The sequence below is a fragment of the Sander lucioperca genome, chromosome 1 (genome assembly GCF_008315115.2).
Source record: "Sander lucioperca isolate FBNREF2018 chromosome 1, SLUC_FBN_1.2, whole genome shotgun sequence".
Lineage (NCBI taxonomy): Eukaryota > Metazoa > Chordata > Actinopteri > Perciformes > Percidae > Sander > Sander lucioperca.
Window position 1 is genome coordinate 13,855,650 of NC_050173.1, and position 27,565 is coordinate 13,883,214.

The following is a 27,565-nucleotide window of genomic DNA, read 5'->3' on the forward strand; positions in this document are numbered from 1 at the left end:
CATGAGGCAATGCAGTAGAGGTTCCCACCGCAGAGGGATGTGGAAAACAGACACAAAACAACAGGAGGATATTCTGGTATACAAAAAAGCTGACACTGGCTCTACTATGTATGCAGCGCAATGCAACATAATCTTGCAACACACTGCACTAGCCAATCAAATACATCCAAATAAACATGCAGTACAGGTATTGTAGGATACCCTGCAGCATACTTTTTAGCAATGTATTAATTTTACATTTGATCTCACACGCATTGATACGGAGAAGACAATTATTGCTACCGTGAAAACTGTAGTACAATCCTGCCTCAAAGGGGAAACCACTGTGTGGAGTCTTGGCATTAATTGAGACGAAGCATTAGCAAAATCTCCGACAAACACAACCACTGAGCTGAAGTGGCTGTAGTGCCACTCAAGCTGTGGTCAAGAATCAAGCATTAGGCCGAACCATTCACTCTGGTGTTGGCTGCTGGTGAGAGCTTCTGGAAATGAATAAACATTATCTCAGAATGTACTGACAGAGGATAGTAAGACCCTGGTTACTCATACAGTAGTGGGCTACTGCATGTTTCGTGCCATTGTTCCCTAAGCGGCGTCAACGTTTTCCTTTTGGAATTCCCTCCTGAAATGTCCTCAAGGTTATTTTTTAGATACGGACTGTGGTAACGATAATACCAAGGAAGTCAGATCAAATACGGCAAACTGCTCCAGTTTTAGGAATGATCATATATACAAGGAGCCAACTTAAAAATGTTCCTCTCGGAAAAAAAAACACAATTTAACGATGTCATCACACAATATCTTCGACTATAATACTTTATGTGTATATATGTAGAACATTTCTAACAAAGTGCTTCTTTAATTTTCTTTAATTGCACTTGTACAAATCAAATCAACAGAACCCCAACTGAATGTTGGCTTGAATTGGGTTATTAGTAGCGGTGTGCAAAAAAATCGATTCACATTCGTATCGTGATTCAAGCTCTACCGATTCAAAATCAATTCATAGAATTTCAAAAATCGATTCATATTTTTGAATTTTTAAAAAAATAATTTTTTTAATAATTATTTTTAAATTGTATGTCTACTGCAATCACATGGGAAAAGTAACTACATTTACATACTGTGAATCGTTTTTTTTTTTAACCGAGAATCGTTTTTGAATCGAAAATCGATTTTGAATCGAATCTTGAGCCTAAAAATCGATATCGAATCGAATCGTGACATTTTCTGAATCGGCTTAGTGAGCGGAGTTGATTGAGTAGCGTGAGTTGTATCTGAGAGTAGCTGCTGCAAACGTGGTTTGTTGTATTTTGGTGCACAGCCTGTGCCTCTAGTTTGACGTTTACGACCCCTGTGTTGTCTCCCGAGACCGGGCTTTTTTTTTTTTCACAGTGTGTTCAGGGGGCAGGCAGCTAGCGGATCAAGGAGAAATGCCTACGATTTGAGACAAAAATTAAATTGCACTGAAACCATGCAGGAACTCATAGTGCACCTTTAACTGTGGAGGACTAATCAGCTCTTTGGGGTCATAGAGTTTCTATGAAAGAGTGTTGCATCAGTTCATCAGAACAACTGTCACTTCTCAATCAAAACAGAAATGAATTAGCAGGAGGGATCACCACTATCTGCAAGAACAGGATTAAAACCCGTCTTTTACAGCTGAAACAGCTAAGTTCATATAAAGATGAAAGCCTTGTACAGCTGAATCCGAGCCCTGCTCTGTTCACTGTATCCCCCCCCATAGAACACATCCTCCTCTTCAGGAAAATATGTTGACATTCTTGGCGACACACTCATGACTTCCCACACTCTGACTCACTGAGTGTTTGGCCCCACTTGGCTTGCTGCTTAGCTCTTATACAGAGGACATCACTTTTCCCACTACTGCTGACACCATCCAAAAAGTTGGACACTAATATAGAATTCTGTGTTCAATATTTAAAATGGCCAAGCCCCATTGGCCGACAAAAAAGGTCCCATGGACTACACAGGATACAGGGTTAAACATTTTGGCAAAGGAGAGGGGGTCTAAACAGTTCATATAAACTCAAGTTCAGCACAATGAACTTTTACTCTTTATCTGTGGTGTTCATACCAGAAAAGACAGAATTTAAGAGGGTGGTCAATGTCTGATGTTCCTTCGAAATCTAACCCCTTGTTTTTTAAGGTGGTTTTCTGTAGTAGATTTGATGTTCTCAGCCCTAACACATTGTTCACAACTACTCTTGTTGACACTCATTCAGTGTGCTCATTAATTTTCAGGCAAATGGCATTATTATCGCAAGGACAAAAAAACGGAACTTGACTTACAAGCAGGTATATCAGGGTTTAAGCCCCCAAGGTTGGCCTCATTCTCTGGACAATAAAAAAAAAAACTGAATAAAGCAGATAACAAAGGAGCCAATCCAGACATAGCAGCATATGAATCTTTGAACAAAATCCTGACTTAAAGCAGGATTCACCGTTATTTCACAGAATGTTTAAGTGGGATGTACCAGTAATGCAGAGAGACATTCAAAAGGGTAAACTAACAGAATACCAGTTTGATTGGAAGGTCCAAAATTCTAAGATGGTTCAATGTACATGTTCGATGTATTTCTCATATATGCCCCTCTAGTACAAAATAGCATCCAAAGAGTTTTCATTGACCAGAAAGTAAAAAGGGTTAAATATGTTAATATGTTATTTTAATTCAAGAAAATATATTTTTTTGGTTTTTGGAATTAGTAGTTAAAAAGTGTATGAAGTTATACCAGAATTATATTTAAGTACAAAAAAAAAAAACTAAGACAAAAAAAACTTTAATTTCAGTGTATATAGGTGGAATTGACACAAGTTTAACTCTTATTACACGTCCATATATAGTGATTGGATAGCTTTCATCAAAAAGAAAGTGTCAAAGAGGAATTTGTACTGCAAGTACACACACCTCCTTATAAACAGCATCCTGCATTACTGATACACACAAGCTTACACCCCACGAGACACACAAACAGACATGGTTATAATGTGTTCAAGCAATGACGTAACTGTTGGATTTAAAGTTCTGCTGGTGTTGAGGTGGCGAACAGAAGCGAGCTGCAGATCAGATGGGTCACATTCTGCACATGCCAACACACCCAGCAGAGGCATCTCACAGTGAAGATCATCTTCCATTCAGCGGGCGGCCATACCTGAACGCTTAGAGAACAGAGACTGAAATGGACCTGTGGTTTAAAGGTCACAGGTTTGATTCTGAACTTACTGTGCTGAAAAAAAACTGGATAATATTTGAACCATGAGCCAATACCTAAAAGGTGAATGCATACCGTACATGTAGTGTTGAAAAGATTAATCGATTGGTAATCCACATGGAAATCAATTTGTGGCAATTATGAAAATAATCAGTAGTTGCAACTCCTGCAGGCCTACAGCATTAGCATGTCCATTTTGCCATTAGTGGTGACTATCTGAATGGGATGTCCTCCCTAGACAATACTAATTTGTTAAGTCCAAAGTGAATAGAACGCTAACCTTGCAACTCCATAGCCAAGGGTGGTGTCAATAAATGTTAACTTAGCACATCGCTAAAATGTCTCGCATGCCATTGTCATGCGATAGCAGCAGGTGGTGGTGACTATACTCATCAAGTCCATATGGAGGAGAGACACAGGTATGCAAACCTTTGCATTCACATGGACGTACGCAAAACACAAACAAAACATGTTACAGTCTTTGAATGTCGACAAACAATGCCACTGCCATCAGCAAACCAGAGTGCATCTGTTATTAGGAGAGTAATAATGAGACTAATATAGTTTTGTTGCATTCACAGCTGTATGTGCTAAAATGACCTTTGCTGCATGTCAGTGCCTCTGCCCTCTACACTATGTATCTGTCCCGTCACTCTGCAATGTTTACTATCCAACTGAGCTCAAATGTCACGACAATAATTTCAAAACCAGCAGTGTTCACTAGAGCTGTATTCCAGTCTCAAGTCTCTGTGAACCTTAAACCCACTCACTTACGCAGACACAGTCACAGTCACACACACACACACACACACACACACACACACACACACACACACACACACACACACACACAAACATGCCAGAATGTCCAGTAGGTCCAGGACAGCTGCTGCTAATTTTAGACGGCATGTAATGCCTGGCATGCCCCAGACCCCCAGACCCCCTGCTACCAGACAAACCACACCCCCTCTTCCTCCTCAAAATGACTTTGCCCCAAGCACACTTCCCACCCCCATAAAGTGCTGAAGTCCATAAGCCAAGCCTCCCCTAACCACCTATCCACTCCAATATTCAAAACCTAAGACACTAATTCAGAAAGACTATTTAGCAATCGCACGAAACGTAGGTTAATATACACTGAAACTGATGCAGTGACTCACGTGACTTATCGTAACAGTAAACAAACAGCTGTGTCATTGCGCCGTCTGCATATACGGGATTTGCAATATAATGGAGCGGATGGGGGCAATCTGACAACACTTTTGTCTTTTCAGTCAACTAGACCAAATAAACCAGATCCCACGTTAACTAAACAGAAGCTTAAAGGATGGCAAACATCTGCTGTATAGGCGGGAAATATTACATTCAGCTGCACTTCTCCAGGGCTGGAAAGTTGTGTTCAGTTTCCCCTCAGACAGAGCATGTGAACACCATTGCAGTACAGGGATGTGTCTGATTATGTCAAACATGTGTCTGAGCAAATAACTGACACAGGGACAAACAATCTCCTACAGTTTATCCAACAGTCTGCAGCAGTTTATCCAATTTCCTGTACCTGCTGTAGTAAAGATAAAATTGCTGCAAATAAAAGACTAATCTGTAAAAAAAAAAAAAACTATTCACTGGAAAACTGTAAGAACTGCTTCTTTCCTTCAAGGCACTCAAACATGTTTGAATTGTTTTATGTTATTTTAAGTGGGTGAAAAATGTGGGCACAGCCTTAAGTTATTATTGGAAACCAATAGCGACCACGTTTAAGCAACCTAAATCAATATTGTCCATATTGTTTTCAAGGGTTCAATGCTGCCAATATATCAATCTCAAAGTAAGTAAACTGCACAAACTCAACCTACACATGCCTGCAAGCAGCCCAGCCCCCCACTCTATTTACCTCTCTTAACGCAGCCCATTACCCCGGCCCTCCACTGCATGCCGCAGCCACAAATCTCAGCATGCCAAGGTCTAGCTATAGCATTCCCCTCACCTTTAGTCTGCCCTACTCACTTCCCTCTGTTAGACCTCACTAAGTGGATCCAGAACGACCCTGAGTTACACAGATTACTTCACAGTGCTCATCCAAAGAGATCAACCTGTGGTCGAATCCTGGAAATAAAATAACTTATAACTGCAAACTAGCCTTGCAGCTAATAATACTCATAAAGCAGCAAGTGAGACAATAGGCACAGAGATTTAGATTTTGAGCTGAAGGTCAACACACACACACACACACACACACACACACACACACACACACACACAAGGCTGCAGACCGTCTGGGGCCAACTCTGAGGGGAATTAGGAAGTGGTGCATGAAGAGTGAGATGACGCTGGTGTGTGTGTGTGTGTGTGTGTGTGTGTGTGTGCGCGCGCGCTTGTGTCGGGGGGTAGCTAAGAGTCCATACGGCTGAGGTCATCTGTTTAAACATATCACACACACTAGACAGAAGTCAGTGAATGAGTGCATACAAAGACACACACACACACACACACACACACACACACACACACACACACACACACACACACACACACACACTTTTGTATATGTATTTTGCCATGCTGTTTGTGGTCGGCAGGCCATATGGGCAACAGATAATTAGAAAGTTAAAGCACTCACCATTCATTGGCTGATCTCAAAACCACATGCAAGGTTTTGGTGAAAACACACAAATTAACAAAAACACAAATACACACATGCGCACACACATGCGCACACACACGCACGCGCACACACACACACACACACACACACACACACACACACACACACACACACACACACACACACACACACACACATACTGTAATCGGTTCTTTTGGGGGGATCCTGAACAGGCTGTACTTCATCTGATGGCTATAATTACATGTTAATAATATACCAATTACAGGTCTGAATTTAACAACATGACATCACAACTGTTCCTTAATCTGGCCAATTAGTAACCATGGAAACCTGCACCGCTGGCAGCTGCCAAGCCGTAATCACTATCAGACTGTGGGAATCTTTGAATGTGTGGCGGACAAATGAGCCAATTGACTCTTAGATTCAAGAGTTGTACTGAATGATTAACGCTCTTATTGTGTACAAAACAACCCAATCAGTGATACATTTGTTTAGTTATGACTATCACAAAACTCAAAAGAGAACCATGTGAGCCATGTTCAATTTAGCTTAGTTAAGTTTATAATGGGATAAAATGCAGCAGCAAAACTACAGTAAATACATTCAAAGAATCCCTGCAGGTTCACTGATTTCCTGCTTCTTCAATAATTAATAAGAAATAGAAAGTACTTACAGAAATAAAGTTGCATATAGGTATTAAAATCATAGTAATAAGTCATTGTATAATGTGCTTTGAGCAATTGTAAACACTTAAATATCTCAGTCAATTCATTCCATAATTTCCCACTACAGTCTCACTCCATGTGCTGTGATTGAGTGGATAGGCATGTCGTCCTTTCTGCTAAGCTAAAAAAATAAAAAAAATAAAATAAAAAAAGGGCTGGTGATTCACAGCCATTAGTGCCATGCTTTATTCATGAGCCACACAGCACACAGACCTGTCTCGGTGGCATTATAATGACAGCTGCATGCTACCTGACAGTGATTTTCTTTGGGTCCAGTTCAATAGATAAAGCATGGCAAGGAACTCAAATTTTCATAGTCCATATGACATGTTCATTAAAATCAGTGTCGGATTCAGTAGTTGTGTGTTCAGGCGGCTTAGATACGGAGATGACTGGTCCAACACTTGGCTCTGACATGAGCGGAAGCTTCCAATTTGGCTCGAGATCTGCTGAAGTATTGGTGAGGTCTCAGAGTATCAATTATTGATGAAATCATTAGCATGTCAGCTGCAGAGCCGAGACGAGTGTGTGTACACTTCTCTACACGGGTTCTGTAATGCTTAATCAGAACATCAGTCAGACAGAAAACATGTTATTATATAAATATTGCTTGTCTTTATCCTTGCTGAAGACAATATAATTTAGTTTTATAGCGCTAATGTCCTGGGACAGTTTAAACTACTGCCACCAGATTAGGAAATGCTTGCTCTTTATTTTTTTATTTTTTTTATTTTATTAGATAGAACAAGAAGAAGGGAAATTCACTATTACTGTTAGTACAGTTGCACACACATTAAACACAGGCCTGAATAACAGAGTGATGATTGAAGAGTGAGGGGGCTGCTCCTTGGAGGACCGCCCCAAGCAGTTGGGGGTTCGGTGGCTTGCTCAAGAGCACCTTGGCAGTGCCCAGGAGGTGAACTAGCATCTCTCCAGCTACCAGTCCACACGCTGTACTTCGGTCTGTACGGGGACTTGAACCAGCAACCCACTTCCCTACGGACTAGGCTACTGCCACCCCCAGATAGTGATAGCAGATTGACAGGAAAGAGGGTAAAGAGGGTATGACATTCAGCAAAGGGGCGCAGGTCGGATTTGAACCCGGGCCGCCGCATCCTACATGGGGCGCACACTTTACTGGGTGAGCTAGAGGCCACCCCATGCTTGCTCTATATTGACAGTCAGAAGAGGTTTTATAAAATCCTTCCACTTCCCTTTGAGATGCTCTGTCCAGCTTCTGTATTTACACTGAACCTGAGTCTGTGGCTTACAGAGTGCTTAGCTGCCTCCGAGAGTTGTTAGTATTATTAATGTAATAGTAACCCTTCTCTATTTAAGTTCCTGGCAGGGCTTGAAAGCTATTGGTGGTTTTATTGTCTTTCATATAGTGTACACACACAGAGCTGAGACAAGACAGATGCTTATTTGGAGGAGACAAACAGGCTCAAATGATTTACTTGTATTTAATGCCTGGACTTAACTTAATGTCAAAGCTCTTGGCACTTCCAGAAGGATCTTTTAATAGTAGTTCAGGAGAGAATTAGACGACATAGAGCATTCTTTGTAGTGTAACGACAGCTGCCCCCAGAATATTCTGCAACATTTGTTGCTTTTCTTGGCCCGGTGAACCAAACCAAAACTCATTTACATATAACATAATCAATGATTTTGTAGTGTTTTGCCGAATACACATGCAAGAATGACGCAAGAAACAGAAACGCGTGTTCCTCTCTGCTCAAAATTGTGAGAACTTTCTACTCTCTTTCTTTACTTAAGTGCCTGACTGTTTAAGTACATGCAGCCTGGTATGGCTGCCATGTTTCAACGTGGCCAAAATAGTTTCTCCATCTGCTGCTGCTGCTGCTGTTCACCCCACTTGTGTGTATGACTGTGTGTGTGTGTGTGTGTGTGTGTGTGTGTGTGTGTGTGTGTGTGTGTGTGTGTGTGTGTGTGTGTTCTTGTGGCTCTGTGCGTCTTGAGTGTGTGTGGTATGCTGTGGTTGCTCGCTGGCGCCAAATTTAGTCCCAGGCATTGAATTCTGGTAACTGTTGCTCTGAAGTCCTATATCAGTACAGAGCCAAACACTTCAACAGATGCCTCCGAAACATAACGGGGAGTATCGAAACATGTTCTGGACCACCTCGTAGCTAAGATCATTCTACCTTGGAAAGCACATACACGTACACCTCAAAACCTTAAACATCTGTCCAACAACTTTCCTTTGAGTTGGTTTCCTCCAATAAAAAAAGACATGGAACAAGATGTGAGCTAACACAAACAGCAAGACAAACGCAGCAGCAGTGCAGGGCACAATGATAGCGAGGGAGTAAAATACATCACAATCAGTGCAACAAAAATCACTTTGTTTAAAGTTTGGAAAATGGGTGTAGGGGGCTATGATGTCATGCTGTAGGGCTCCCAACACTTCTTCACTTTTTAATGTAACGACTTAAAAGCTGCAATGATGCTATCGTGAGAATCCAAAAAAAACATGCAGTGGACATTTTTTTTATTTTAGCTTTTGTCACCTTGGTTTAGCATTTAGCCTCTAAGCACAGAAGCTAAGGTGGATGACCACTAGCTAACTTGGTGAGTGTGTAATGCAGAAAAACACCCTGGATGTCAGTTGTGTTGATAATGGAGCCAATTTATCTTCAGCTTCTGTTTAGGTTGATACGTTATGAGTTCAAGTGTTATAAATGGCTTAAGAACCATTATAAAACACCACGACAGACCACCACTGCTCTATGCGTTTTCAGCCAAGGAGTCACCGTCATGTGTAGCACCTCTACTGTTGTGTTTACGATGTAGGAATTCATTAGTCAAAGTTCAACAAACTTGAACTTTGGTATGGAACAAATAGACAAAAACAGATACTTTTCCCCGCCCTCTACATGTGTTTGAGTTGAAGTGAATGGAACATGAATGAATAATGTGACTATAGGCAGAGAGAAAGAGAAAGAAAGAGAGAGAGAGAGAGAGAGAGAGAGAGAGAGCGAGAGAGAGAGAGAGAGAGAGAGAGAGAGAACTAATGAAATAAGCAGAGACACTAACAGAGTTGCAGGAACTCTGAGGTGCCAGACAGTTAGGCGAGATATTGTACTGGGAATGACAGAAAGAGATGAAGTCAAGGTGAGACAGGGTGGCCATGAAAGGGCTCACACAGACAAACAGACAGCGAACCACACGGACAGAAGGTCAAAGAAACAAAAAGAGACGAGCAAAAAAAAAAACAATGTAGTTTTAATACACTCTGACTTACCGCCAAGGCCTGCAGCCTCTCTTTGTGGAGCTGAGCCTCCTCACACGACATCCTGAGGGGGGAAGCAAGGGGAGAGGGGGGTGAAAGGAGAAAAAAAAGGACGTGAGATCTGGGAAGACTGAGTCCTGGAGTCCCTCAGCGAGAGATAGCGAGGCAGAGAAGGGGAGGGAGGTGGAGGAGAGAGGGAAGAGAAGGAGAAGAGGAGGAGTAGTATCCAGACGAGGTCCTTCCTCAGCAGTAATCCAAGCGGAGAGAGGAGACAGTGGGAGAAGGAGCTCGCACTGATTAGAAGCAAAGATCTCTCATTCACTGGCCATGTGCCTCACACTCAGCCTCTCTCTCTCTCTATCAGCCACTCTTTCTTCTGCACTCTCTGTCTCTCCTCCCATTTGTCCCCTCCTTCCCTTCCCTCCCTCTCTTTTTTAGGCATGAGCCATGTGTGATTAAACAGCTGGGAGGAGCAGCTGAGAGGGACAGAGAGAGAGAGAGAGAGAAGGGGAAGTAGAGAAAAGTGATGGCATGAAGGTAAGGGGGTGTGAGAAGGGGGGGAGAGAGAAAAAGGAATGAGGGAGAGAAAGAAAGAAGAAGAGCAAAGTAAAATTGCAGAAGTAAGGAAAAGGGAAGCGGAGGAGTGATTTGTCATATTTGAAATCCGAGAGAAGAGAATGGGAAATGGAACATTAACATTTTTCCATTATTTGTTCCCTTTATCTTCTAATAGCTTTATTTTTCCTATCTTCACTGGATTTAGGCCTATTTATTACTGAGAGAAATCAGTAGATCAATATAAACACTACTCCCTACTATCACAAACATTGAACACTCAGTTCTGTGCTTAAAGGGGCAGTCTATTAAAATAAACATGTATAAGAAAGGTAGAAATTGCTATTTTCTGCATGTGAGATTAAAAAAAAAACAGTTTTTTTCTTTCATTAACTGAATATTCACTTTTGTTTCCCGGTCATTAATTTTAGTGATAACTTATTGGCAAATTTATTTCAAAGAATGTAATATACAAGCTAATCAATTTAGTTATCATTGGCATTTCCTTTGGCTCACAATTGGAAATCTGCTTACCACAGTCCCACTTTAGTATGTACTCTGAAACACAGAATACTGCATGTGTTTTTGAAACAAATGATGTCAAAAATAGCATTCCTCAATCCTCAACCACAAAAGTATCCTAAGACAATAGCAGGAAACAAAAACACAACTTTACATCTGAAAAAGAAACCTTGTTGTCATGTTTTCGGGACAGAACTCGCTGGCCAATTGATGCCACTGCATTATGATATAACAAACTCCTCCCAGCACCCTCACCCATATGTTATTTGGTTCAAAGAATTGCTGATGCAAAGAGCTATTGCTATGCTACGATGTGCTATTGTTGCTGCCAATCACAGGCCACCACTGCACTGTAAGCTAGACTCACATACAATATGTTTTCTGTCATCTCTCAATATGTCATCTCCCTTTTAGAAGTAAAACTTGCACATAGCATGTTACTATCGTTTTGAGATATTCTAATCTTTTAATAAAAGTCAATGCAGTCATGTCGCCCACACACAAACAATCCTACAGCTGACTCTTCAGGTTCTATTTCTGGTCACTCTGGTCATACACTTATTCCAGCGTGTTTTCAAATGACATCAATAGAAGCCTTGTACTTTAGAAGAAGAAAAAAAGGAGCAGGATACAAAAAAGGACTCAGTGAATGGATCTATGCAGAGGAACATCAGTGGAACATCTTTCTAAATACAAACTGCAAAAACACCCCTTTAAAAAGGCAAGAAACACCTTCACACACACACACACACACACGCACGCACACACGCACGCACACACGCACACACACACACACACACACACACACACACACACACACACACACACACACACACACACACAAGTGTTTGTAAATGGGTCACTGTTAACTGTGTTCCACTTGTCTTACTCCCCATTTTAGCTCTCTAGGTTCACCTGGGTTTCATCCATTCTTCTTCTGCCTCCTCTCTTACACTTTTTTAACTTTATTTTCCTTCTCTCTCTCTCTCTCTCTCTCTCTCTCTCTCTCTCTCTCTCTCTCTCTCTCTCTCTCTCTCTCTCTCTCTCCCTACAACCACATCTATTCATTCTTTGCCTCCATCCTTCCATACATCCTGTACTCTTTTCCTCCTCTTGTTCTCTCTTTCCTTTGCTGCATTCCTGCCCTATTTTCTACACTTGTCTCTACTTTCCCCGTACCCAACACTTTCTCCTTGCATCCCTCTCTCCATTTATCAAGTTCTACCCTTCCTACATACCTCCCATGGTGCATCTCTGCCCTCCATCCCTCCTTACTTCTTCTGCCTTCTCTCCCTTTTAACCTTCACTCCTCCAACCTTCCCCTCCATCCCTCCTTGTCTCCCTCCTGACCCCCTTCCTTCCTACTCTTCCTCTAACTCCCCATCTCCTCCCATCCTCTCCTTCCATGCCCCCATTTGTCTTCATCTCCCACCTGTCTCTCCTTCAATCAATCCATTTCTCCCTCAAACTTTTTGTTCTTCCTCTTCCTCAATCCCTCCTGTCCTCCTCTTTCTCCTTTTTTTCTCCATCCCTCCTTCCACAAGCAGGCATCCTTATAAGGAGAAACAGCAGCAGCAGTCCTGGTTGACTCTTGAGGGAATACAGAAGAACGAAATACACACACACACACACACACACACACACACACACACACACACACACACACACACACACACTGACATAACAGCCACTGCGTTACTCCAAGAGAATAGAGAAGTTTATAATAAATAACTGCAGCTGGAGAGTATCTGCCCTGTGAAGCCACTGGACAGCTGAAATACAATCTTGAATAAATCAAAGGTTTCTTGCAGACGTGGATTCAGAAGTGGTGACTTTTTTCATTTGCGGCAATTCTCTAAAGTTCGTCTTTTTTTTACTGTGCATGACAGTAAACATGTCTTTTCCAATATACAATATGTTTCTCTTGAAGTCTCTTTTATGTTTATACAAGCACTGTATAATGCAAACAAACCTCAAATTGATTTACATAATTCACACAGTTCATAATCAACTAATTTCAGATCATATATCATTTCCTTTGACTTTATCTGTTTTATTAACACATTGGTTTTAGTTTATGAACCACACGCTGTCAGATGTGATCCATGCAGCAGTTTAATTCAGTTTAAAGCTGTTTGATTATTTACAATGCAGCAGGCAGCTTTTTTTGTGTGTTTTTTGGTGTGTGAAAAAAGCTCTGATAAACCACTGCACACTACTTGCCCAGCACCAAACAGCAGACAGTAGTCTTTGACTAGCTGGGGAACATGTGCAGCATTTAGAGTCAGATATGTCCCTCAGGAGTTAAAACCAAAACAGAGCTAAAACGAGAGGGAATATTCAATGTTTCTGCGTGCCTGCTGCATGTGTAAGTAGGCAAATGTTGGCTCATCATATCAACTTTATATGATGTGAAAACAAATATATTAATGTAGGTTTGAGTTATGATTTCTTGGATTTTCTTGGATTTCTACATTTGATGTTTGCAATTGTGTAGTCCGAGCATGGCAAGCTTTGCTTATTGTAGCACTAATGGGTACTGGTGAGCTATAACTGAGAATTATGTTTTTCATTATTTAGTCCTCTGCGGGATTAGCCTGTTTGACACCAGACCCTTCTCAGTTGTAACTGAGAGTGGGTCTGGGGAAGGTTCATTGACAGTTCATTTCCAAAGGGGCGTCACCAACGGACGCCGCTCAAATGTCTCTGGGCGCATTGGATAGTCCAACCAATCAGACCAACGATACAGGTGACGCTGCGCTTCGGTAGCCGTCATGTTGAATGTAAACAAAAAGCCCGCGTAAAGCCCGCCTCAACGGTTGTGATTGGTGAAAAGCCCGCCTCAGCGGTTGTGATCGGTGCCTCGATTTTGGGGACATTGGAAATGGGTTTGAATGGGCTCTTCGCCAGACTGACTTGCAGAGCAAATCTCAAATTTGCCGGAAGTTCATCAGGGTTTACCCAGGCTACTGTGGGATAGAAACTACAGCTCAAGTTCTGAGCTTCACCATCAAGATACAAAGAATAAAAACTGGAATGTTTCGCCCTGGGACCAGCCCTTTTTAAAACCCGTTGCTGCATCTTTATTGTGTGACATGCAGGTTATAGACCATGACCTGGTTGGGGTTTTATTTGAAACTGGTTATGAAAGCCGGCTCAGCTCTGCAGCTGTCTGACTTTCCAGCTAGTCCAAGACTTCTGGCCTGTCTCTGTTTGATCTGGATTTACCCCAACCATATCATTCCAAAGCAACTTTAACATTATTCTACTTCATTATAACATTTTCTATTTGATTCCCTTTCCATCCCACTTTTGTCCCCCTTCTTTTTAACTCTCTCCTCTCCCTTCATTCCCTCAATTATGGCGTCAGTGATGTTGGTTTGGTCGTCTTTGGAGACAACAGCATCATTGTTCCTCTGCATCGCCAAAACGACGCGATGACCTCACTGCACAGCCAGCCCAGCCCCACCTCCCTCCATCCCAGCCCAGAGGTAATGGCCTCCAGATGTGGAACCAGAGGCCGGAAAACACACACACACACACACACACACACACACACACACACACACACACACACAAATATAACAACATGCAAAGAGTAGGAGGGAATGCACAAATATGGGAAAAGAAAGTCAGTCAGAAAAACTGCATGTGCGTTTGAGTATGTGTATGTGTGTTATGTTATGTTAATGCACCCATCTCCGTCGCCTTCCTGAGCTTACTCCCACATTTCAATTCTCCCCAAAATAACTGAAACACACAGATCTGGTACAGACTGGCCGCTGCTGCATATTGTGTGTGTGTGTGTGTGTGTGTGTGTGTGTGTGTGTGTGTGTGTATGTATGTATGTATGTATGTATGTGTGTGTGTGTGTGTGTGTGTGTGTGTGTGTGTGTGTGTGTGTGTGCAAGAGAGAAAATCAGAATCAGAAATCAGAAAAAGGGTTTATTGCCAGGTAAGTAGCACTAACTAGGAATTTGTCTTGGTTGAAGGTGCATACATAAAAACAATTATAGAAAATAATAATACACATAATACACATATACATAGAGAAAGAGAGAGAGAGAGAGGGAGAGAGAGAGAGAGAGAGAGAGAGAGAGAGAGAGAGAGAGAGAGAGAGAGAGAGAGAGAGAGAGAGAGAGAGTGCAGGATGGAGATAAAAAGCAACCCAACCCAAACATATTTCTGGCTATGGGAGTGCCAGACCTTGATCTCATTCATATTTTATACATCACTGAGGGAGGTCAAGCTGTGTTTGGGTTTCTGTCTGTCTGTCTGTCTGTACACAGAGTTTAACTAAAAACTCAAATTGAGAAGTATATTTATTTTACCACAGCATAATTGGCCTTAAGTTGGACAAAAACAATTGTCTAGCCGAGTCTAGCCGATAAAGGTTGGTGATGGCTTAACCTTTGGAAGCATCTGGCTTTCAGCAACTAATCAGATATCTGCTCTCCCTGTTTTTTTCTGACTGATATGACTATTTCAGTAATTCAGTCTGCTACAGCCATGCAAAGCCAGTTCTAAGAACTTTTATTTTACAATAAAGACTACAGGAACTGGTCACTTTCAAAGCTGATAGTAACAAAAACGTATTTTAACTATTGTCAATTATTTAAAAAGTAACAACAAAGAAGTGAACAATTTGTACTTTGCCTGTAAAGAACTCAGCTCGGGACGGCTACATTCTGTAGATGCAAACAGAGCCTCTCATACTGTCCACAAGAATTGATAATAGAATAACTCATGCCTGCTTTGTGTCAAGTTCAGCCTATTGTTTTATTTGTCTCTCTTTTATTCCCTTAGGGAATTCACATGCATGTCCAGATATCAATGCAAGCATGTTTGTCTGCATGCATTGATATGATTCTTTTTAAAATTCTGTAAAGTAGCTTTAAATTCTTTTCATCCTGAGATGCATTTTAGATGAGAAGCAGCTGTCTTGGCCTCCAGACACTCGGATTATCACCACCTCAGCATGTTCTTATTGCTCCCTCTTTCTCTGAATGCCGTTATGTTTCCTCTCCTCTGTAGTTTGCACATTTCCTCTTATCCACTGTGTACAATTGATGTTCTGGTATTTTCATTTTTATGGAGTTTGAGATGGATAAGGGAAAAAAAAAACAATCCGTCATATTGTGTAAAACAATCATCAGGCCATTTGAGTAAAACCCACAAGACCGACTCTGTTGTGCATAGATATTGAGGAAATGAAATTCTCTACTTCAATTTAAAATGAAACCAATGAATAATAACTGAAGAAATAGAAATATGGTGGTTCATTTGATGCTCTTGCTGGGTTGCCACCCTGTATAACTGGATATGCTCAATTCATCCAATCACTGTTAAGAGATTCTTTCCTGTAAGACTTCCCTGAGTGTGCAATAAATAGCAGCAGTGAATGGGCCATCTGCCATTGTGGTGTGTGCGCTCTACATGACCACAACTGCTACTCTTATCTTTCTGCTGATTCCGTGGACAACCCAAAGAGAAGCATGGTGGATGGCCAAGGTTTCTCAAAGGCCAGACCAAGTGTTATGAATACAAAATGTTATTTAAGTGTATTTTTTTCTATTTTTAAATACATGTTCTATTGACCAATAAATTGTCAGTGACATAGAAAATACAGCGGCGGTGTAACAGAGTTTGTAGGAACAGGTTTTATTGTGCGTGGTGTGAAAAATGTTCAGAATAAATAAAATGTGGAGAGGATAAATAGGTTTGGACAGATTTTACAACTGAAATGTATTTTTTGTTATTACAGAGAGAAAGTAGGCTACCGAAAAAAAGGTACCGCTGAGTACCAAATTCCAGGTATCGGTACAAAAGGAAAACAGTAGAGGTGCACGATTCAGAAAATGTCACGATTCGATATTGATTTTTAGGCTCAAGATTAAATTCACAATCGATTTTCCATTCAAAAATGATTCTTGATTCGAAAACGATTCACAGTATGTAAATGTAGTTACTTTTCCCATGTGATTGCAGTAGACATACAATTTGAAAAAAATGAATCGATTTTTGGAATTCTATGAAGCGATTTTGAATCGGTGGAGCTTGACTCGCGATTCGAATGTGAATCGATTTTTTTGCACACCGCTAGAAAACAGAGAACTCAATTTGACTATATGTTGCTTAAAAGTTATAAGTGAGTTGATTAAATGTTATGTTGTTATTGCCAATTTTTTTGGACCTCCGAACTTGAATACAAATCAAATGCGGACCTTTGAGTGATATGTTGGAGAACGGCTGTATGCTGTATGCTGAGCCTATAGCTCAAAGGAAAACGGACAGAGCTAAGGGAAGATAAGATGTGATAGACCGACTGAATCACGACAGCACTGTCTCATTTCCCCAATTACAACATTAACTATTGATGCACCAGTAAAGCATGTCTGCTTCATGGTTCACTGCCCTGCTTCATGGGTGCAGCTCTGACAGAGAAAGCAAAAAAATCACTCCGACCTGTCACTCAAACTGCCTGTTCCACAGCTGATTAGGAAGACTCTCAGCTTCTAGGTGAGCCACAATATAACAAGTTGGATATCACTCATACCAGCTAACCGCTCAGCATCTCCTAATCTGAAACATCTACAGGGTTTTTAGACTTCTTTTTAGAGCCAAATATGCACAGGCTGTGTCAATACTATAATAATAATTACACATACCCTGCACAAGGACATACCAAATTGCACAAGCTGAAGTGCATGCACCAAATTTGCAAAAAACAACATGTTCAAGTTGCACAAGCTCCCAAAACAGACAGATGTTTAGCAGGAAAGCTAGCTGCAGAGTGGCATGTCTCAAGTCCCTTCAGACGTGCAATAAATACACCAGCACTTTTTGCACTTCGCACTTTAATTATTACAGTTAATTCTTACGATGTTGTGTTGTCTGTGCTGTCATGTGTGTCCTTCTTTTGTGTCCTAGGACGCTTTGTTCATCTAATGTTTATGCTGATTTCATTTTTATGTTGATTTTAGAATCTTTTTTTCTGTTACATGTTTATGTTGTGAAGCAACAGATTGCAGCACTATGTCCAAGACAAATTTCCCCTCGGGGACAATAAAGTGTGTTCTATTCTATTCTATTCTAGACCCGGAGGTGCAGTACTGGAAAAAAGAAAATCTAGTTCACAGCACAAGACTCTCCTGTAACCTATAGGCCTATACATAAGCCTTTCTGGGTTTCAAAGAAAAATCCACCAGCACCTCTACTCTGTCAAAAAGAAGTTATTATTCAGGATTTTCTGAATTCCAGTTGTACAGCATGCTATATACATTTCTCCACTAACATTAGCTTCAGTAGAATACATCCCAGTACACCCACAAAGCTTTGAAAAAGTTAAAGAACAACTCCCACTCTCCTGTTCTGTATCACTTCACTACCACTGGATCAAACATGCTGTTTGATGATGTCCAAAGCTTTTGACAAAGCTCATAGCACTTCCATTTCACTATGGCATTGTCTAGATTTAATGTCAGTGTCCTACTCTTCATTTGACTTAAGGAAGGTTTAGGCTACCCAAGATGATGCTTTGACATAAAAAAGATGACTCTCACCTTTGGGTGGGCTTTCTTCAGTGGGAGTTTCATTCATGGTGATAGACACCTTCTTGCACTTGGGTGAGGTCAATTCTGGGCCCACAGTAAGATTTTTTCTGACGGTTAGCATTATTCAGACTGTCATTCTGTGCTCGCCATCTTTTAATGCAACATTCTGTGATGATGACACCTGCTATGTGTCTAAGAGTACACTGCATGTCTTGGTCACTTGACAATTCACTTCCAGTCCATTTCTGTGGTTAAAAAGCCAGTAAACAGCTCGTAATGTTTGGTTCCTCCAACTTCCCAGCAGAAAACTCTAAATTAAACTGCTCTGTTTTAGGTTTAATGACTAACTAACTTCAAAGGTAAAACTTGCTAGCCTAGCATAAGGCTACAAACAACCCATAATGCAACTCTCTCTTAAAGCAACAGGGCCCACAACAAAAAGCAGATCTGGCTCTTGCTCCATTCATTACATAAACATAAACGTCTTGGCTTGGAATATAAAAAAGACCTTCACATTTACAAACATTACTATTCAATCAAAAGTGTTGGGCCAATATAGCTATAATATGTATAACTCTTGGACTGAAAATGCACTGAACTGACTTTTTGTAAAATTCGTATTTTCTTCTATATATTGTTTTCTCTTCTTCCATTTAAATATGTCAAAATATGAATATGTCTGTCTGGAAATGCAGCTGAAATGTCAGATTGATTTGAAAATCTGCTGATACTGTGCATCGCCAGTACTTGTGGGACACATCATCAAAGACTTGACAGTCAGCATCAGAACAGCATTTTGACCTAACATTTTGACCTAGCAAAGTGACACGATTCTTAACCCATGTGTCTTCCTGTGATTTTATGACTGATTTTATTAGCCATGAATGCAAATGACATGTTTCAAGTCTTTTTTAGCTTGATTTTCATGCTGTGCTGATGAAAAAGACCAAGTGGTTTTTTAATTATCTTTCTGTCTTTCGCGTGGGTATTTGTTTCTCATAAGTATAGAAATACATGAACACACACACGCATACAAACACAGATACAGACACACAAATCACACACATGAAGAAGCGGTCTGCAGCATGGCGGACTGTGCTAAAACACAGAGGCTGGCCCAAGCCTGCAGTCTCCACATTGACTATGCTAAAACATACACACACACACACACACACACACACACACACACACACACACACACACACGTACACACACGTACATTCACACATTCTGCATATACCATGGTGTTAAGAACAGGGACCGTGAGATGTTGAGGAAAATGAGGAAGAAGGACTGCAGGACTAATTTTGTAAAAAGACAAGTAAAAGACAGTGACAGACAGTGATATAAAGAGGAAAATAAAACAAGAGAGTAAAGCCATGAAGGGTTGATGAGATGATGGTGAGAGGTTTGCAGAGCAAGTGTAAGGGTGGGTGGAGAAAAGAGAGAGTCAGAGGAGAGGGAGGAGAGGGAGGAGAGGGAGGAGTGTACATGGTGTACGGCGGGTCTCCTCACCAGTCATGACTGAACTGCAGCCTCACCATGACGGAGCTCCCGTTCCCATGACAACCCAGCCTGTCAGACTGGAGAGGAGAGAGGTGGAGGGATGCATGCAATGAGAGGAGAGGATGGAGGCAAAGATAGATAGAAAATAGAGAAGATAAAGAAGATCTACTCACGGTGCTGTGGCTGTGCCGTTCCTCTGCAAAGGTGTGTCTGACATGGCTGCAGCACCCACTGCTCTCCTTTCCTTCTCCTCTTCCTCGTCCTCCTCTCCTTCCCCTGTCCTCCGCTGTCCTTTTTGACAGAGTTGTGTCCACCTCTTCTCTCTCTTCCTCCTCTCTTCCTCCTCCCTCCCCTCCTCCTGATCTTCACCTCCTCCTCCTCCTTCTTTCCTCCTGCCTTTACGGTGGGTTAGTCACGCCAGAATGTCTCAGAGCAGATGCTGCTGCTGCTCCTGCATCGCCCGGCTCTGCCAGCAGGAGGGGATGGGTGTAAGCATGTGTGTGTGTGTGTGTGTGTGTGTGTGTGTGTGTGTGTGTGTGTGTGTGAGTGAGAGAGAGAGAGAGAGAGTGAGATAGAGAAAGAGTAGTCACTTGTGTATTTGTAGGTATAAATGTGCAGGTGATGATGCCAATGAGAGAGAGAGAAATGAAGGATTTGTAGGTGAAGAAAAGGAGGTAAGAAGATGCCAGGAGCGAGTGTGATGGAGATGAGAGAGGGATGGAGGGTGAGATAGCCTGAGATGAGAGAGAGCGGGATAGAGAGCAGAGGATGGCAAAGAGACAGCAGGCAGATAGAGAGAAAGAGAGCCTGAGGGGAGTTACAGTATAATAAAAGGAGTGGCCAACATGCCTCATCTTTGCTGCTTCCCTGAGAACCTTTCCCCTTTGAGACTGAGGAGGGATTCATTTAAAGAGGCAGGCAGGATACTCAAAAAAAACCTCCATTATTGAACAGGAAAAAGTGGCTTCCATAAGTAGGCTTCAGTGTCCTGCAACTTTAAAAGGGATTTCAGAAAATGTATGGATGTATGGATGGACAAGACTGAATGATGTTGAGCGGGATTTGCCAGCTATGAAAGAAGCATTCCAGTCAGCGCACTGATATGTGATTTTTCCAAACAATTTGAGACAACTGTAACCAAAGAATTCTATGAGCCACCTCACATTCCTGGTTTGACCATGACGCCTGTTTGTCAAGATTGTTGAGGGTATGCACTTGTCTGCGAGAATTGGGGCACGTCACCATGGACAGACATTATCTTATGGAGGGCTGCACTCTAAGACTCAAATCCTCCACGTCGTCCAGATCCAGACGAGTTGGAACTGTCATGTTAATGTTTTACAGCTGGATTCAGACGAATCTAAATAGATAATCTTTGAAGATGTCAATTCTGAGCATAGTACATTGAATGATACCATGTGCTGAATGTCAATGATAATCTGCTTTTTACAGACCAGTGTGAACCATCCACAATCTTGAAAATCAGTGACCATAACCAAATACAATGTCTTGGAGACATATTTCAGGGATATACTTCTTCAAGACATTGTCTGTGTGTATGTTCATGTCATTTTCTGTTGTTATACATGTTTTTTTTGTTTTTCCTACTTGGAAGTTTATGTCACTTGTGGTAATGTTTCATGTATGTCTGTTGGTGTTATTAATCTGATGTATGTTTGTAAGTATGTGTATGTCCTCTTTTTTTATACGAGCTACCCAGGGATGCACAAAGAATTTCAGCCTTGGCTGACAATAAACTTGTATCGTATCGTATCGTATGTATCGTATCGTATCGTATCATATCGTATCGTATCGTATCGTATCGTAAATATACTGTAAAGCGTCTGCAGTAGGCTAACATGTTCCTGGCTGCAGTTTGAGCTGTGAATGCTTGTCATCAGCTGTGATGGTGAACAGTTTTACAAAGTTTGGTAGGATTTTAGAAGACTATTGTTTGTACATCCATAACAGAGCTACAGAGGACAATTAGTTAAACTGCATACAATTTGTTTTACTGTAATGTGTCAAGGGGAGCAGTCTGGAAAACCATGAAAGTACGAGGCAAAAAGACAAAGAGGAACAGCTGTCACAAGTTGAATCTAAGCACAATACAGAAAGACACAATAGAAGTGGCTGGTGGTTTTTGGAATGCCAGATTAGTTTTTTCTGAAAACGTTCCGATGCTAGACAAGACAAGAATCCTGTTGCTACTGTAAGTGGGGTATTAGTGGGAACAGTTTAGTCTGTGGGGACTTGCCTCAGTTATTTATCCAAACAAGAAGCTCAGCAGACTTTTTATTAGGTCTATAACCTGCTGGCTGAGTACTTAGCAGCAGTGACTGGAGGGGAGAGGGAACTCAAGATCTCATCTTGATTCCATCTCTCTGCCCTTCCTGCCTCCTCTTATTCCTCCCCCCATCTTTTATATTCCTATTAATTCTTCCTTCTATCATTCTGGCATTCCTTTGTCTCTTCTTTTTATGTTTCTTTATCTCTGCTTTATTCAATGCCTCTTTCCTCCCTCTTTTCCCACTTTCTTCTATTCCTTTTTTCCTTCCTTCCTTCTTTCTATCCCTCTGTTTTCCTTCCTTCTCCATTCGTCCCCTCCTATCTCCCGTTTTTTTGTCCCTGCAGAGAACTCATTCTATTCATTTGAGCATGTTTCTCTTTACAGACTATTGTGGATCAACGCTGATGTGAACAGCCTGGGAATGAATCAGTGTGCAACCTGGACATCAAATGGAGGTCCAACATTAGGCATACTTTAAAATATTTATATATTCATAAGACTAATCAGACATACTTTTTACTTGGAAGCAACAATTCAAAGCAATTAGATTGAGAATGTACAGAAAAAGGAAGGAAAAAAAGATGAAATGTAATGTAACATGTCAATATTGCCCAGTCAAATCAGTCAAGTTTATTGTTTTGTACCAGCAGGAGAGCGGACAGCATGTCATTCCCAAGCTCAAAGGAGACTGAAGTGCCAAGACATTTCACATTCCTGGCTGTCAAACATTTATATGTCTACACCTGTAGAGACTGTGTTTCTTTCTAACTTGTCTGCCTTCTCTCTTCTTCCCTTCCTGACAGTTGGTGTTGAGCCCATGCTTATCATATTGTGTGGTATGCCAGTTATGCCGAGGCTGCTGTTCAGGTTTGGGTAGCAACCTTAAAAGGGCATCACACATGCATCCTTTCCCTCCACACTCTCTCTCACACGCCAACACCCCCCACCCCCTCCCCCCTATACTCAGACCGTGCCTTCTGTGTGTTATCGGAGTTGTCAGTGTGTCTTCCATCAATTCCATCAGTCATTGCTGATGGGAAGCAACCTGCTGCATAAAGTAGTATGATTAAAGTGCAGATTCTAATGACTGATTATGTGCAGGTTAAAGGTCCCATGGCATGAACATTTCACTTTATGAGGTTTTTTAACATTAATGTGAGTTCCCCCAGCTTGCCTATGGTCCCCCAGTGGCTAGAAATGGCGATAGGTGTAAACCGAGCCCTGGCACATCCTAAGGAAAGCTCATTGTGGGACTGGCTCTAGTGGCTGTAATTCTGCACCTAGGCTGAATTTTGGGAAAGAGACTTCAGATACAGTATTAGGGGGCCACTAAGGCCTATTTAAACATTCAAAGAGCACCATGTCATGGGACCTTTAATTAGTGCATCAGCATCCCATATCAGTGGGATAAAATTGATTTTTACTTACTACATAAACGCTATAAATTGAGATGATCTTCATAACTGACTTGATCAGGAGTAAGTTTCTGCCTGAACTTTTTTTTAAACTATTTAAATTCATTAATTGCATTTCATTTGAGCAACTTTTGAAAAACTGAAGTTGTATTGTTATATATTGGTCAAAGGTGTGCACAGATCAACTGAAAGACATATTAGCTTATCAGACCTCAAGTCATGAAGTCATGTATTTGGTATGGTATGTTGGTAGTGGTTAATGTCCTTTTTTAAAGTATGGACTATACCGCCATCTTGTGGGTTTTTTAAGCCATTTGAAAATATCTGACTTTGGCGACTAGTGTCAAAATATACATAGAGCGGAAAGCAATGACCCCACTGAATACCTATAGGGTCATTAAATTATTCAACATATGGGATGTCATTCTTGCAGAATTATTATGGAACATGTCCAACACACTCATAGTTTTCATTAGGCTATATCAAATTGTGTGTGTTTTGTCTTTTATCTAAAAGCAATTTGTTTTGTCTTGTTATATCCTGTTTCTTTTTAGCTCAAAAACACTCAAATATTAATATGAAAAAAATGTGTATACATTCTGAAGTTGCAGGTTATGAAGCAGGAAAGGTAAAAGAGAACCTGTGGTTTGTGTCCTATATAATTAAATTAGAAAAAAAGATGCATACATTGTCTGCAGTAACAGTGCATGACAAATAGGGACTAATATAGTGAGTGCACCGCCAGAAGACATCCAGTAGAGGACACTGCTTGTCAGAAAGTGGAGGTAACATACTTTATAAAGCTATTAGAAGAACACTGTAACTTCAAGCTGTAATTTTATTTCTTATTCTCCTTGATGATGATTTTCTAAGTGTATCATCCCTGATGCCATAACTATATGTGTGTGGCTAAATTGATAGAAAAGGGGATGCTATTAGAAGGAGCAGTGAACTGAGAGTAGAGAGGCTGAGGAGTAGGACACAGTACAGTTTTTTTTTTACTTAAATTGTAAAATTTACAATAGTGATTGAAAACTATAAATTCTATTTTAAAACATGTTAATGACAAATATACACATGGAATGACCCGATCTCCCTGCAATGATGCTCACAACTCTTCAGTTTGTCTTGAAAACCGATGCCGTATATCTGAATGCACAGTGATTACTCTAGTATTTGTTGCATGGGTCCTATGTTCTGTCACGCCTACATACAGTTTTGCAGGCTGTCTATGTCTTTACAGCAATGCTGCCGGGTCAGATTCCTGCACGTTCAGACAGATAAACAGACAAGCACACAAACACTTTGGCAAATAGACAGAGTTCATGCTCCAGTGAGTTTTAGTCGTTGATCCAGAAAGTCTGCCAGCTTAGATAAACCAGCGATACCACAGGAACTACAACTGGGATTTACTCTGACCCGCTTCAAAAGTGCTCCAAATTGTTTTGCTAAAGCATATATGTGACATCTCCTTACACGGGGGACAAAAAAAGGGCTTTAAATAAGTCAAAAACGTTTTGATATGCTTTAACTTATAACTCAAAATGCTAAGAACAGTTAACAGCACATTATTTATTCAGGTCAACAAGTTCAGAAAATCTTTTTTTCTTCCCTTTTTCTTTATTGACATAAACAAACAATACATTGTACCATACAATCATATGTACGGTGGCCGACAGGGGCAGACGCCCTGCGACTTAAGAAAACACACGCAAATAGACAAAACACAAGCAAATTAAGAAAACAACTTCATTAATTTGACAACACATGTGCAGCATTCAGCAAACGCACTGCAAATACCACAACACAACCAAATACAGAAACGCACTGCAAATAAAAAAACGATGCAAAAAGAAAAGCACGCAAACCCGAAAAAAGAAGCGATGCAAAAAGAAAAACAACTTCATTAATTTGACAACACATGTGCGGCATTCAGCAAACGCACTGCAAAGACACACAACACAACCAAATACATAAACGCGTTGCAAATATGAAACGATGCAAAAAGAAAAGCACACAAACCCAGAAAACAAAAACCTCTAGAGCAACTAGTGGAACAGCTTGATTTTCGACCGTTATTAACCGATATTAAATTCATATTATTATTATTATTAATAACATATGGATAACATAATTATTAATATACAGTCTATGCTCCCGTCTCATTCCCTCCCGGCTGGTGCTGTCCCCGAGCTTCGGCTTCTCAAAATAAAAGCTCGCGTCTGGTCCGCTGTGTGTTTGTACTTTGGTGTGTTGGGTGTTTGTGAACTAAACAGTACGGCAATCATGCTGATGATTACAATAACCTTTTCAGCAGATGTCTTACTTACAACACAATGGAGTTAGCAAAGTAGTTTTGTGTTTATATGTGCAGGTGGGATAAATCCCACGGTAAATTGGCTGGTTTACTAACAGGGAGGGAGGGACTAGAAATCCTGTCTGTTTTTTGTATTTAAAGAGCGAATTGCTCCACAATATGAATACAGATTAATCACTTATTTTGTTGGTAACCGTTGTTGTATAATCACAATATTACACTTGAGGAGGCCTACACTTCAGTAATTTCGGACCTCGAAATTAAACCCTCTCATGTGGCTTAAACAAACGTCAACGTTAAACGCTGATGCAGTTTTAAATGTTTTATCACCACGAGTTTACAGACGTCTCTGCTGATTGAGTATCAGCTGGGACCTGAGCCGAGACACACCCACCAAACGAGAGAAAACATATCTCAAACATAGACTTAATATTTACAGTCTCTCTCTCTCTCTCTCTCTCTCTCTCTCTCTCCCTCCCTCCCCGTGGGGTCGAAAATCCAGCTGTTCCACTAGCTGCTCCCTCTAGAGGCCTGGAGAACTTCCGTTGTGTAATCTGGATGCAGCGTTTTTTTGTTGCATTTGTTTTCTGGGTTTGTGTGCTTTTCTTTTTGCATCGTTTCATATTTGCAGCGCGTTTATCTATTTGGTTGTGTTGTGGTATTTGCAGTGCGTCTGCTGAATGCTGCATATATAATGTTGTCAAATTAATGAAGTTGTTTTCTTAATTTGCTTGTGTTTTGTCTATTTGCGTGTGTTTTCTTAAGCTGCAGGGCGTTTGCCCCTGTCGGCCACCGTACATATGGTTTATAGAAGACAAATCAGCAGTTATCAGGCAGGGGGGCAGAGGTCTCAGTCTCAGACTCGAGTCCCCATCTCTCGGACTCACACTTGTCTCGGACTCACACTTATGTCGCACAAACAGCTGACTTCGACTTGACTTGCGACTCGACCCAAAAGACTAAAGACTTGACTCGGACTTGAGCTTCAAGACTCGTAAACAACCTGTTTTCATGCAATTATTGCTTTTTAAATCTAAATGTATTCATATATTTCTATTTTCTTTTATTGGCGGATATACATTGGGGAAACGTATGACGAGCTTCATGTCCCCAGCCCTTTGCCATAATGTGCAACATAACGCATGCGCTATGCCTGTGTGCGCGCACTCACATAAATGCATTGATGATGGCGACACCAAGTCCTCCTGGAGTTGTGCCTTTTGTCATTAGTTTTGCTTTCAATAACTTAGTAAACAGCGTCAGTAAGTGAACAACTACATGCAAGGTGTGTGGCACCAAGATAAATGATGCCGGATCAACAACATCGAACTTCATCAGGCATCTCAAAACGCACCCACATAGGTCAGTCACTTGCTAATGTGAAAGAGACGTTACATTTAGCATATATCGTCACAGGTAACAAGCTAACCATCACAAAGTGTTTTGCTAATGCTGGGAACAGGTAAATTGTATCTTTATAGTTGTATCCAAATGATGTGACAGACTTAGGTTAACATTTCACCGGGTTGTTGTTAAATAGCAACACGGAAAGTATCAGTTCTCACATGTTTGC

General features: G+C 41.0%; 1 protein-coding gene across 3 annotated transcripts in view; it reads right to left on the reverse strand.

Moving 5' to 3' along the window:
- LOC116048878 (A-kinase anchor protein 2) overlaps positions 1-20,476 on the reverse strand; it is a 97,804-nt gene extending 77,328 nt beyond the window's left edge. The window contains exons 1-2 of one of the 3 annotated variants that reach the window (XM_035999107.1): positions 20,144-20,476; positions 9,847-9,898 (exon numbers count right to left, since the gene is read on the reverse strand). In XM_035999107.1, coding sequence (XP_035855000.1) covers positions 9,847-9,898; positions 20,144-20,187 — 96 coding nt within the window. In that variant the 5' untranslated portion in view covers positions 20,188-20,476. The remainder of the gene's footprint in view (positions 1-9,846; positions 9,899-20,143) is intronic. The other 2 variants (XM_035999109.1, XM_031298162.2) reach the window with 2 other exon arrangements.
- Positions 20,477-27,565: the final 7,089 nt, after the last annotated feature.